Source organism: Podarcis erhardii, assembly GCF_964252035.2.
Source record: "Podarcis erhardii genome assembly, chromosome: 13".
Lineage (NCBI taxonomy): Eukaryota > Metazoa > Chordata > Lepidosauria > Squamata > Lacertidae > Podarcis > Podarcis erhardii.
In genome coordinates, this window is record NC_138502.1 from 52473141 (window position 1) to 52485188 (window position 12048).

Genomic DNA, 12048 nt, shown 5'->3' on the forward strand with positions numbered 1-12048 from the left:
GGGGGGGTAGCTGCCCCCCAATCAATTAAAAACAAAAATACATAGCAAACTGAGGTTCTTCTCCCCCCCCCCCCCCCAGCAAAAGGCCTGCCCCTCCTTGGCTGCGCCCATGGGAGCTGGTGCCTGTTTGTTTCTGCCTGGCCTGGCCTGAGGCAGGTGGGACCTGAGAGACCCGCCTTCTTTCTTTCTCATCTTCGACTTGACAGGCGCATTTCGCTGCCCATTTGGCACTAATGAATTCCTGGCACTGGTGAAATTTTGCTACCAGTTGTGGTCATGACCCTCTTCCCCTGGCAGGGGCATAGCCAGACTTTATACGTGGGGAGGGGCAGAACCTCAGTTAAGTATTTTTATTGATTTGCTTCATTTAATGGGGGGAAAGCTGCCCCCCCTCCTCCCTTGGCTACTCCCCTGTCCCCAGGGAAGAGAGTTTTCTGACCCTTGGATCAAGAGCCTTTTGAGTTTTCACAATACCAGTTCTGCCTGTCCCTGGTTACTCCACCTGTGATTGGGCTGCCTCCAAGCAGAGGATTGCCCTTTTCAGGGCAGGATCCAGTTCTTAACTGTCTAACCACCCTGCCTTCCCTATAGAAAGAATCCTTGCTGGGGATGAGTGTCAGGTGGGGGTCAGACAAGCCCCCTCCCCTCCCCATGTCCAAAATTGTTGCTTCTGCTTCCTGCAGGTGTTCCTCCCCTCACTCCCTGTTTTAGGCTTCTTGGGTTCATTGTGAAATTGCCTTTACAGTGTGTTGAATTTCTAAAGTGTTGGATATTGTTTTTAAAGAAACATGAGCAACTGTAGTTTTGAAAGTATGGAATTCAGCCACAGAAATTGGCCGGATAAGCTCCTGTTTGCTTTCAGTAAAAATAAAATAAAATGCAAATCAGATATGATTTTAAAACAATATGGAATGTAAGCAAGGTGAAACTTCTTTTAAACCCCCAAATCATCAGAATTCCATATGAATTTGTGTAGAGTCTGATTGTGTATTTTACTAATAATGACCATGTGTGTGTGTTTAAGGTGGTTTGGACAGTGCTCAAATACACCAGATTACCAGTGTAATAGGTATTAGTCTTGCATGAAAATACACTCCAGAAATCATGTGAGAGATCTGTGTGTTTAATCTCCATACAGCAGGTCACTTATTTGTATATCAGAACAATCAGGTGACCTGTTTTCTGGAGATTTTAACACAAAGATCTCTCGTATGATTTCTGTTGCATCTGTATATCCAGAAATTGTGAGACTTCTGTGTTAAATATCAGTACCTTGAAAGCACATACGATGCTAGTTCTGCTGCATATAGTATTTCTGTTCTGATCATAGTATTTGTGCTTAGATTCCTAGGCTGGTTATTTTAACTAGGTCTGCCATGATTAGTTCTGATACTCAGGAGGCAATATGTTCTTCTAAAGCAGGGCAAATGGTCTCAAAGGAATGATTATGGGGCAGAGGGCCCAGAAATAATTTACTAGAGGGAATGCAAAACAGATGTATGGTTACACACCCTCCAACGTTTCTCTGATGAAAGTAGGGACATCCTATTCCATAATAATAATTGCCCCTATCCACTTTGTTTTTCCCCTAAATTTTTTTTAATTCAGTTTATAACACAACTAAAAAACACAAACAGAACAAAAACAAACAAATTCTTATCTTATCCTTATTTTTTCTAAACATTGTTAGGTGGGCTTCCCCAAGTGCCCAGTCCCCTATCCACTTTGGGCAGCTTATCTCCTTAGCTCAGAGATAACTCCATACCTTCCAACATTCCTCTGATGAAGATAGGGTCATTCTGGGATCAAATCAGAAATCAAATCAAATCATACATATCACTGTGTTTCTCTACTTCAACGGACATTGTAGGAACTGAGCCTTTCCAAAATGTTGTCTGCAGAGCACTCTAGATTTTTATTTTTATTTTTAGTTAAAGGGCAGTGGTGGATACCTTTTTTTTAAAAAAAAAAAAAAAGTTCAAAGCTCTATTTCATTGTTGCTCTTTTTAACCAACACAAAACTCAGAACTCTTCAGAACTCCACAGGCATGTAATGCTGTAAGGCCTGTGAGACCTGTTGGAGGACACAATCAAGAATACACTCCTCAGCTGCCTCTTTATTGTTTTTGAGTCAGAAAGCGCAAGTGACAAGTCCATGCCCCCACTCCAGATCATGGAGGAAAGTGAATCCCATTTACTTCTGCTGCAACCCCACCCAGACCTATTTGCCTGCAGTTTGGCAGGCGTAATCCACTCTATAACCAATGCAATAAAGGGGGGGGGGGCAGACAAAGGACCCCTTTCCTTGCCATGGATGGACTTTAGGGAAAGGGGGGGAGGGTGCAGGGGTTCCTTGGCTGTCCCAAGAGACATGAGAGATGAGGGCCCTGGGTTCTGGAAGAATTTAGTTTAAGGGCATGAGGGGAAGGCCAGAGAGCGAGAAAGGACAGCCAAACCATTGCACATGAACCAGGAACTACAGAGGTTGGTGAGGTTGAAGTTCATTGACTGATCTTTGAAATAAGCAGGCATCCTTGGCTTCAGGCCTTTGTTTTTAGATGAATTGCTCAAAATATCCATTGATTTTATTTTTGCCCACTTTCTTGCATTTCGTTTTACTGTGCAGCTATTTTTTAAAAATAAAAAACCTATTATTTCCCTCTTTTCTGAAGTGCATAACCTCAAAAGGCTACTAGAAATTGTGCTTGCCTTTTAATGTAAAGGCAGTTTCCTCATCAGGCTTTTCAAGTCTTGATCTCCTAATGCTTTCATGCTCTCTTCCTATGCTTTTAAGTCTTTACAGTGCACTTTTTCAAAAGGGCTCTCTCTTCTTTCTAAATGGAGTGATGCACTCTCTAGCCTCTCGAAGCTGGAACTCCTCAGGGTCTTCCACGCTGAACGACACAGATTCTGACACGAATGTCCGTTCATCTGTTGCTGTGGAGCGATTGCCTATGGCGAGAAGGGTGTAAATGTAGCCATTAGTTCCCGTTGACCTGATCCCATGTGATTCACTATGAACTGTGTTAGAGAGTAGTGAGAAGTGAGAAGTGAGAGGAGCACTTGGAACACAACCCTTCTCTCTGCCTCAGTGTCTGGGCCAGCTAAAAGCTTGCCGCTCTCTATCTCAAAAAATTAAAATTGCAAATCTGCCCCTTCCTCTAGCTATGAGAGAGACCCGCAAACTCCGATGATGAGTATTGCACTCCAAGTCTGAAAAAATATTCAGGGAACTTGTTGAATCATCTTACTCCCAAACCCACAATTGTTTCCCTTAGTTTCAGGAGGAAAGCCTTTGTGACATCAGCAGTCATGACAACACTTCCCACCTTCAGCTCAAGAGAAATGTTTATACCTAGCAACTAACACAGCAGAAGCAGGAGGAGGGAGGAGTTTTTGGTGTCTCCTGTTAATTCTGTGAAGGGATTCCTCCCCCCCCCAAAAAAAGTCTAACGTAGCCACTGCACTGGACTAAAGCTGAATGCAACAGAAAGGAAGTGAAGGTGTGAGAAGGCAACGGAGGATAAAGGCAGGATTCAGAATTGTAGAGTTGGGAGGGGTCCAACCCCCAGCCTTGCAGGAACCAGGAATCTTTGAGGGGCAGCACAGAATAAAGGTGGGTCAATGGCAGCTGCCACTCAGATGTCGTCCCCAATGCACTGCATCCTCACAGCATTTGAGGAGCGTCATGTGAGTCTTTTGATGAAGAGCAGCTAACCACAAAGAAATCCTATTTTTAAAAAGTCATATAGACTGATACTACACAAGCTTGCTTCTCTGCTTCATTGTTATGATTTCTTTATATAGATATGTCCACATATTCTTAAAACCCACATTTCTGTTAATGAATTACCTTATTTTTCGCTCTATAACACGCTCCAGACCATAACACGCACGTAGTTTTTAGAGGAGGAAAACAAGAAAAAAAAATATTCTAAACGAAATAGTAGATATATGATTTTTGTGGTTCATGCTGTGGCCACAGACATGTGATCTGACAGTGAGTTTGGAGTAGCCCAATGCAAAAATCCTGAGGATCCATGTGGTTCCATGCTTTGTAACCACGGAGGAGGGAAGGAAGGGGAACCATGGATCCTCTGCTCACGACTGCAGCAGATCCTCCCCGCCACCCGCAGGCATTCGCTCCATAACAGGCACAGACATTTCCCCTTACTTTCTAGGAGGAAAAAAGTGAGTGTTATGGTGCAAAAAATACGGTAATTATATAGTATGATTTTTGAAATACACCCAAAACCATCTTCCTATTTTGCTACGACAGTGGAAGAGTCTCCCTGGAGGTTGTGGACTTTTCTTCACTGGAGGTTTGTAAGCAGAGGCTGGGTGGTCACCTGTTGTGGGTGCTTTAGTTGAGATTCCTGCATTGCAGAGGATTGGACTAGATGATCCTTGGGGGCCCCTTCCAACGCTACAATTCTATGATTCTAACTCATAATTGTGCCCAGCCCTGAGCTTGCACTATTCAGAGGTGTACTGCCTCCAAATATAGAGATTTCATTTAGGTGTCATAGTTAATAGCTATTGATACACTCCTTTTCCATGAGCTTGCTTTAATTCTTTTTAAAACCCATCTGTCAATGTCTTCTTTCTTTTTTAAGAACAATTAGTGTAAGTCTGAAATAATTTCATTTTAAACAAGTGTTAGGAATGGCTCATCACTGGCAGTTAATACTTGAGTGTAGCTCATGAATGAAAATGTTGGCTCTCATCTTCATACTGCTTCTCTATTCTAGACTGGTCCTGGAAAATATGGTAATAATGCCTAGAACTTCAGTACACCATCCTGTAATCCTTGCACTAACTCAGTAAGAAGTGGTCAGTCAGTCTCCTCTGGAACCTGGTGGGTCTACTGAGAGTTTCATGGTGGGGTGGTGGCCAACTTTTGGTTTTCTCCCTATCTTTCTCTCTTGCATAGATACTTAAGCATTGCTGTTTTACAAATAGCACCAGGGTGGATTTGATTTAAATCAAATTGATTTAAATCACAATTTAAATCGCTAGTCAGTAAGACTTGATTTAAATCATTTTATTTTTTTACAGAAAACTCATTCTTGCTGGTATAATCTTAATATTTACAACTAGATGAAGGTTTCATTTTTGGGAACAACAAATTTTCAGAGTAGTTTTTACAGTTACTGTATATAAAAAGATATCAGTCTGTACCTGTGCAAGTTTCTTGGTGAGGTTGATGGACTTCCATTTCATGCGGCTCAATGTGGTGCCTTCCATAGTTCCAGTTACAGATAGGTAGCCGTGTTGGTCTGCCATAGTCAAAACAAAACAAATTCCTTCCAGTAGCACCTTAAAGACCAACTAAGTCAGTTCTTGGTATGAGCTTTCGTGTGCATGCACTCTTCTTCAGATACACTTCTTCAGATATCTGAAGAAGTGTGCATGCACACGAAAGCTCATACCAAGAACTGACTTAGTTGGTCTTTAAGGTGCTACTGGAAGGAATTTGTTTTGTTTTGTATATAAAAAATTACTGATTTGGTTATACTATTAGAAATACATAGACAGATAATTATGAAATTATTGTGAGGTTTAATACGTTAGCTGTTTATAGGGGCTATATTTCCCAGCAGCCCTGGCTTTGGAGAGGCTGGCCTTTCTTTTTCTAGAGGGGAGAGTGGGGGGAGGAAAGATAAAGTTGGGAGACCTAGTCTGGAAGAGGCTTGCAGAAAGAGGAGGCGGAGGAGAAACAGGCTGGTGGAAAGCTGGAAAAGGGGAACCAAGGACTGGGGCAGAGAATGTCAGGGATTCCTGCTGCAGGACTGAAGTTCCCGGTAGAGGCTTTATTGTTTGGAGAATGTCAGGCCAGCCCTGGGAAGAAGGGCCTGGAAGCAGTGGACTCTTCTTAGTTGACCTGCAAGCACTTCAAGGACTTCCAGATCCCAGTTATTATTTCCACCCCTTTGGATTTGCTTCTGCATTCAGGTGCCTATTCTGTACAGTTAGGTGTGAGTGCAGTTGTTGGGACCCAGTGGGATTGGGAAGAGGCTGCCAGCCCTAAAGAGCCTTCAGCACTTGCCTCAAGTCTAAGTTGCACACAAAGCATCCCTGCTGCCAGAATTGCATCTCTGCTGGGAGAAAAGTTGTCTTCTTTTCCACCTGTTTTGGTACTCTCCCTGTCCTCCTCTTTGCAAAGAAACAGTGGACATTTGAACATTGGCATTTTATACTTAGCTGTTTGAGCTGTTTGCAGATGTAGAAACAGCTCTGAGCATGCTCAGAACAGCTCGTGGGTCTACCCGAAAAGTAGACTAGTTCTTGTTAGATGCATTATCTGGATTGAAATAGGGACTACAGTGAGGAAGGGAAATTACACATCCAGAACAAATAGCTAGTACTTCTGGTAAGATAAAAATTGGGTTTGGTGCTTAGAGACAGATGGGCATATCATGACCTCCTGGTCTGGGAATAGTTTTGGACTGAGATTAACTGAGTGGTGCAGAGAGCTCATTAGCCATAGAATGGGAGATTGACAGAAAAGTACCCAGGGCACACTCTACCTTGAAATCAATTGTGGAATGAGGTGTGGGACAGGAAAGAGTGTGGCTTTGAGATTTGAGGACTTAAAAAAAAACCCTGGGCATTTCACTTGGTAAGGTGAGCCCTGGTTGTCCCAATGAATCAGCTTCCACCTCATTAGGTAAGAATTAGGATTTGAAATTTGCTAGGTGCATTTTTTCACCTGACTCTTGGCCCTTGTGACTGAGTGAAGATGCCTGGGCACTAGGATGGCACCTGAGATCTTCGCCATCTGGAGGTGCCTGCCTGGGGATTCTTGGATCTTGACTATTTTCAAACACTAGCAACACATCCTATAGAATGCTATCTGTGATATTTTCATAGAATCATAGAGTTGGAAGAGACCACAAGGGCCATCGAGTCCAACCCCCTGCCAAGCAGGAAACACCATCAGAGCACTCCTGACATATGGTTGTCAAGCCTCTGCTTAAAGACCTCCAAAGAAGGAGACTCCACCACACTCCTTGGCAGCAAATTCCACTGTCAAACAGCTCTTACTGTCAGGAAGTTCTTCCTAATGTTTAGGTGGAATCTTCTTGTAGTTTGGAACCATTGCTCCGTGTCCGTTTCTCTGGAGCAGCAGAAAACAACCTTTCTCCCTCCTCTATGTGACATCCTTTTATATATTTGAACATGGCTATCATATCACCCCTTAACCTCCTCTTCTCCAGGCTAAACATGCCCAGCTCCCTTAGCCATTCCTCATAAGGCATCGTTTCCAGGCCTTTGACCATTTTGGTTGCCCTCCTCTGGACACGTTCCAGTTTGTCAGTGTCCTTCTTGAACTGTGGGGCCCAGAACTGGATACAGTACTCCAGGTGAGGTCTGACCAGAGCAGAATACAGTGGCACTATTACTTCCCTTGATCTAGATGCTATACTCCTATTGATGCAGCCCAGAATTGCATTGGCTTTTTTAGCTGCCGCGTCACACTGTTGGCTCATGTCAAGTTTGTGGTCAACCAAGACTCCTAGATCCTTTTCACATGTACTCCTCTCAAGCCAGGTGTCAAGCCAGGTTTTATCCTCACAATCAGAATGAATCACAGCACCAAAAAGTTGTATTGAAAAATATGACTTTTGAGCCATCTGGCCCCAAAATGGCAACTAGGCATTCCGTTTTGGTGACTGTAAGCCTGGTTTAAGGAGCCATTTGGCACCTAGCTTATATATCTGAGTTTCTAACACTGATTACAGGGTCATGTGTGGATTGAGGGCTTCGAAGAGGGTTTGCTTCAAGTTACTTAGTGAGTTCAAAGAAGAGGTGAAATTTGAACCAGGTTCTCAGGATACTCTTTATAGGAGCAGCGATAGTGTTGAGGGTAGGAAGCTTTTCTTTCAGTGGCTCTGAAATGCCCATTACCACATAATACTTCTTTTCTGTAGAGCTCTGTGCCCCTTATCAAACTTTTGAGTATACCAAATCAATTTGGTCTAGTGGAAACTCTCGCATGAACAAAATTGGATTGTGTCTGACAGTAGAATTAAATGCTTCATCTCCTTGAGTACCTGAGCTGCCAAAGGGAAAGTTTTGAATGTGTGTGTTGCCTTTCACCCTCATTACTGAACTGGAACTGAATAGTTTGAAAGGCCTGGCGGGAGACGCTCCTGTCAGGCCACAGTGTGTGTCTTGAGGGCTGCATTTGACATGTAGGTCACAAGCTGTGCTAATCCACCCTAAAGCTAATTTTAAAAATAAGGCTGGGGCTTTCCCCTCCTCAAACAACGTTATCCACCAAATCTACAAAAAATAACGCTTCACCATTTTTCACAGTTGCGGTCAATTAGGCAAATATGTTACTTAGAAAATATGCTTATTCCTATGATGTTTGGATTGCATGAAGTGAGCAAAGTGGCTCTCCATTAAGGCTAGTAACCCACTGGATCCATTTGCTGCTTTGGTGAAAATGCTTTTCTCCTTTCAGGCCTGGGAAGCTGCCTTTACCAGATCAGACTGTTTGTCCATCTTGCCGAGTGATGTAAACTCTCACTGAATTCCTCTTCAGGCTCTCAGATAGAAGTTCCCCCCCAACATCTGTACTTTGTGTTGTTGTTGTTGTTGTTGTTGCTGTTGTTGTTGTTTTGTCACCCTGCCTATCTGGCTGGGTTTTCCCAACACTATGGGTGGCTTGCAGCGCATATAAAAACATAGTAAAACGTTGCACATTAATAACGTCCCGATACAGGGTTGCCTTCAAATGTCTTCTAAAAGTTGTGTAGTTCTTTATTCCTTGACATCTGATGGGAGGGCATTGTAAAGAAGGGTGCCACTGCTGAGAAGGCCCTCTGCTTGGTTCCCTGTAACTTCACTTCTCCCAGTGAGGGAACCGCCAGAAGACCCTCGGAGCTGGACCTCAGTGTCTGGGCTGAGCGATGGGGGTATATACTGGGCCAAGGCCATTGAGGGCTTTAAAGGTCAGTACCAACACATTGAATTGTGCTCAGAAATGTACTGGGAGCCAGCGAAGATCCTTTAGGACTAGTATTATAAGGTCCTGGTGGCTGCTCCCAGTCACCAGTCTAGCTGCTGCATTCTGGATTAGTTGTGGTTTCTGGGTCACCTTCAAAGGTAGCCCCACGTAGAGTGCATTACAGTAAGCCAAGCGGGAGATAACCAGAGCATGCACCACTCTGGCGAGACAGTCCGTGGGCAGGTAGAGTCTCAGCCTGAGTAGCAGATGTAGCAGGTAGACAACTGCCCTGGACACAGAATTGACCCGTGCCTCCATGGACAGCTGTGAGTCCAAAATGACTCCCAGGCTGTGCACCTGGTCCTTCAGGGGCACAGTTACCCCATTCAGGACCAGGGAGTCTTCCACACCTGCCCCCCTGCTCCCCCAAAACAATACTTCTGTCTTGTCAGGATTCAGCCTCAGTCTGTTAGCCGCCATCCATCCTCCAACTGCCTCCAGACACTCACACAGGACCTTCACTGCCTTCACTGGTTTTGATTTAAAAGAGAGGTAGAGCTGGGTATCATCCACATACTGATGGACACCCAGCCCAAACCTCCTGATGATCACTCCCAGCTGCTTCATGTAGATATTAAAAAGCATGGGGGAGAGGATGGAACCATGAGGCACCCCACAAGTGAGAGCCCAGGGGTCTGAACACTCATCCCCCACCACCACTTTCTGGACACGGCCCAGGAGAAAGGAGCGGAACCACTGTTTCATGTAGATGATGAACTTTTAAGTCCAGGGTAGTAGTTTATTTTAAACTCATTTGCCCTACTCCTTATAGCACCAGAGAATTTAATTTAAATTCTGTTGCTCCTTGGCTGCAGTCCTGACACTGCCTGCCTGCTTTTAAGCATACCAATAGCCTGAAAATTGCAACATTAGGTTAGCATTAGACTAGCTTCATGGACCTTCTAGAGTGCACTGTCAGGTTTAAATAAGTAAAGGACCCTTTTATTGTTCAGATTTCATGATAATGCTTCTCTCGTCTCAGAACAGCAAAGTGTATTTCAGAGAACGACTGCTTTTTTAAATCATAATGGCATTTCACTAGACTCTGGATAGTTTTATGTTGTAATGGGAAGATGACATCATAATGAAACATTGTTCACGTGGGAACCTTGAATCAACATTTTCAATGAGTTAAAATCAAGGCTGTGCCATCAGTTAAAGACATTTAGGGTGGTAATTTTACCATTTAATCAATTAGTTCGTTTAAATTTACATATGCATATTCATACCTCACTACTGTATAGACCTTAGATTTTGGAGGAAGTGCGAAGCTAACAGTAATGTTAAATCTCACCATTTGCAATAAAGGATGTAGAATGCTTTCTTTTTTAATTCCCTATTACAGTAGCATCAGCACCAAAGTAGCTTCAAACATAAAAAATGCATTTTACTGCAGCCCTACTAATTAAAATTTTGCCTCCCAACCAAATTAGTTATTTTGCAGCTTTAGTTCTTTAAAAATCCATTCATTACAATTTCCAGTGCTACATATGTATGAGTGGGTTCGACATGTTGGAAGTATTTTCTGTAACATGTTTATAAACCGTGAACTTTGCCCTCAGAGTTCAGTGAACCTTTTGCATTTCAGATATGAATAAACGTTGCAATTGCTTCCTCTTAAAATTTTAAAAAAAGATATGCTAAAATGAGGCAAGACAGCTTTCCGGGAGTCAGTGAAACTCAGGAGGCACTGTCAGGCTGCAGAAACTTGCTCATCTGTCATGGTTTTTGTTGCTATTTGCAGTGTGTGGAATGTTTGCATGATTCAGGAAGTTGCCCTTCAGCATCCAGGACGGACTTAGGTGTGCAAATAGAAAGCAAGTTACTTTCATTTTCTCTCCCTCAGGGTGTTGACAGGCGGCCTTTGTAAGAGGGCTATTTGAGGTGTGTGAAAGTTGGCAAATTTGGCTGAATTTTCAGGATCTTGTCAACAAACTTTTATCCTTATTTTTGCCATACTTGTTCCTTCCTCTGTTTTCATCCTAAAAGGCTTCTGCTGAGTATGTTAAAATCCTTAGGAGGTGCTTTGTAAGCAGGATCTTATTTTGTACCTTTTAAATATGGTGACAGGTGTTTCCTAGTTTTTTGCTGCCCTAATTTTTTATGTGTGAAGTGAGTCCTTTAGAATTTGCTAAATATATAAAGCAGTTTACTGAATACAAGCATGGGATGGAAGTGCCCTGCCACTGAAACACAGTTTGGGACCTGAAAGCTTGCTAACTATTTGCAATTACTTTGGTTGATTCTAATACATAGTTTGTCCAACTATGGATCATGGTATTTTCCTATGGACAACTTTCTTAGTTTTTATATATTTGGTCAGTACCTGTTTTCATTTAATATCTCATAATTAGCTGACTTTGGCTGAGTGTTTTCACTGAGCCGCCAACTGCATTGGGATGGTTGCTTGCTTTGCCAGTCAGAGTGAAGAAAAAGGGGTGTTTCTCCCCCAAAAGTGTGCTGTTACTTGCAGGAACATTATTGGCTGACTAAGCTCAGGGCCTGCAAGGTGAAGAAACTGCCTCGGGTGGCAGGATCCACAGGAGAAGCAGATCCAGCTTCCAAGGAATGCATTGGCTGTTGCTGCCGCCACTGCCATGATAAAAGCAGGGGCCTGGGCCACACACCTTGGAGGATGGGGCCTCCGCAGCCCTGCCAATGCTGCTTCTGTTCTGGGTGAATAGGAGGTGCTGCTGGTCTCCTCCCACCCCCAGGAAGCAAGTGGCGGGCCGGGCTGCTCTCTGGGGTCTGCTGGGCTCCTTCCTCCCACCCGACGGCCTTTGATCCCCATTTCAAGCATCAGGTTAGGTTGGTTTCATTCCTGCCTTGTTCCCGATGTAGATCTCCATTCCCTGCTTCTTCCCTGATGGGTGTTGGTGCCATTTTGTGGCTTGCCTCAGGTGCCAAAATGTCTCTCCCTTACTAACCTTGTATCTTAAGCTTATAGTTGTGGCAAGAAACAAAATTCTGACGCTGGGCTCCCTTCCCTTTTTAGAGGGGGTGTATGGCGGCCTTATAAGGAGGCAGCG

The 12048-nt window shown here is 43.7% G+C and overlaps 2 protein-coding genes across 5 annotated transcripts in view; one reads left to right on the forward strand and one right to left on the reverse strand.

The window, feature by feature from the left end:
- LOC309326407 (band 4.1-like protein 4B) overlaps positions 1 to 12048 on the forward strand; it is a 144156-nt gene that overhangs the window by 925 nt on the left and 131183 nt on the right. The gene's annotated exons all lie outside the window — the stretch shown is intronic.
- The window catches only part of LOC309326423 (uncharacterized protein), a 37416-nt gene continuing 27469 nt past the window's right edge, over positions 2102 to 12048 (reverse strand). Inside the window, exon 5 of the mRNA XM_081835121.1 lies at positions 2102 to 2952. Within this exon, the coding sequence (XP_081691247.1) occupies positions 2813 to 2952 (140 nt within the window). The 3' untranslated portion in view covers positions 2102 to 2812. The remainder of the gene's footprint in view (positions 2953 to 12048) is intronic.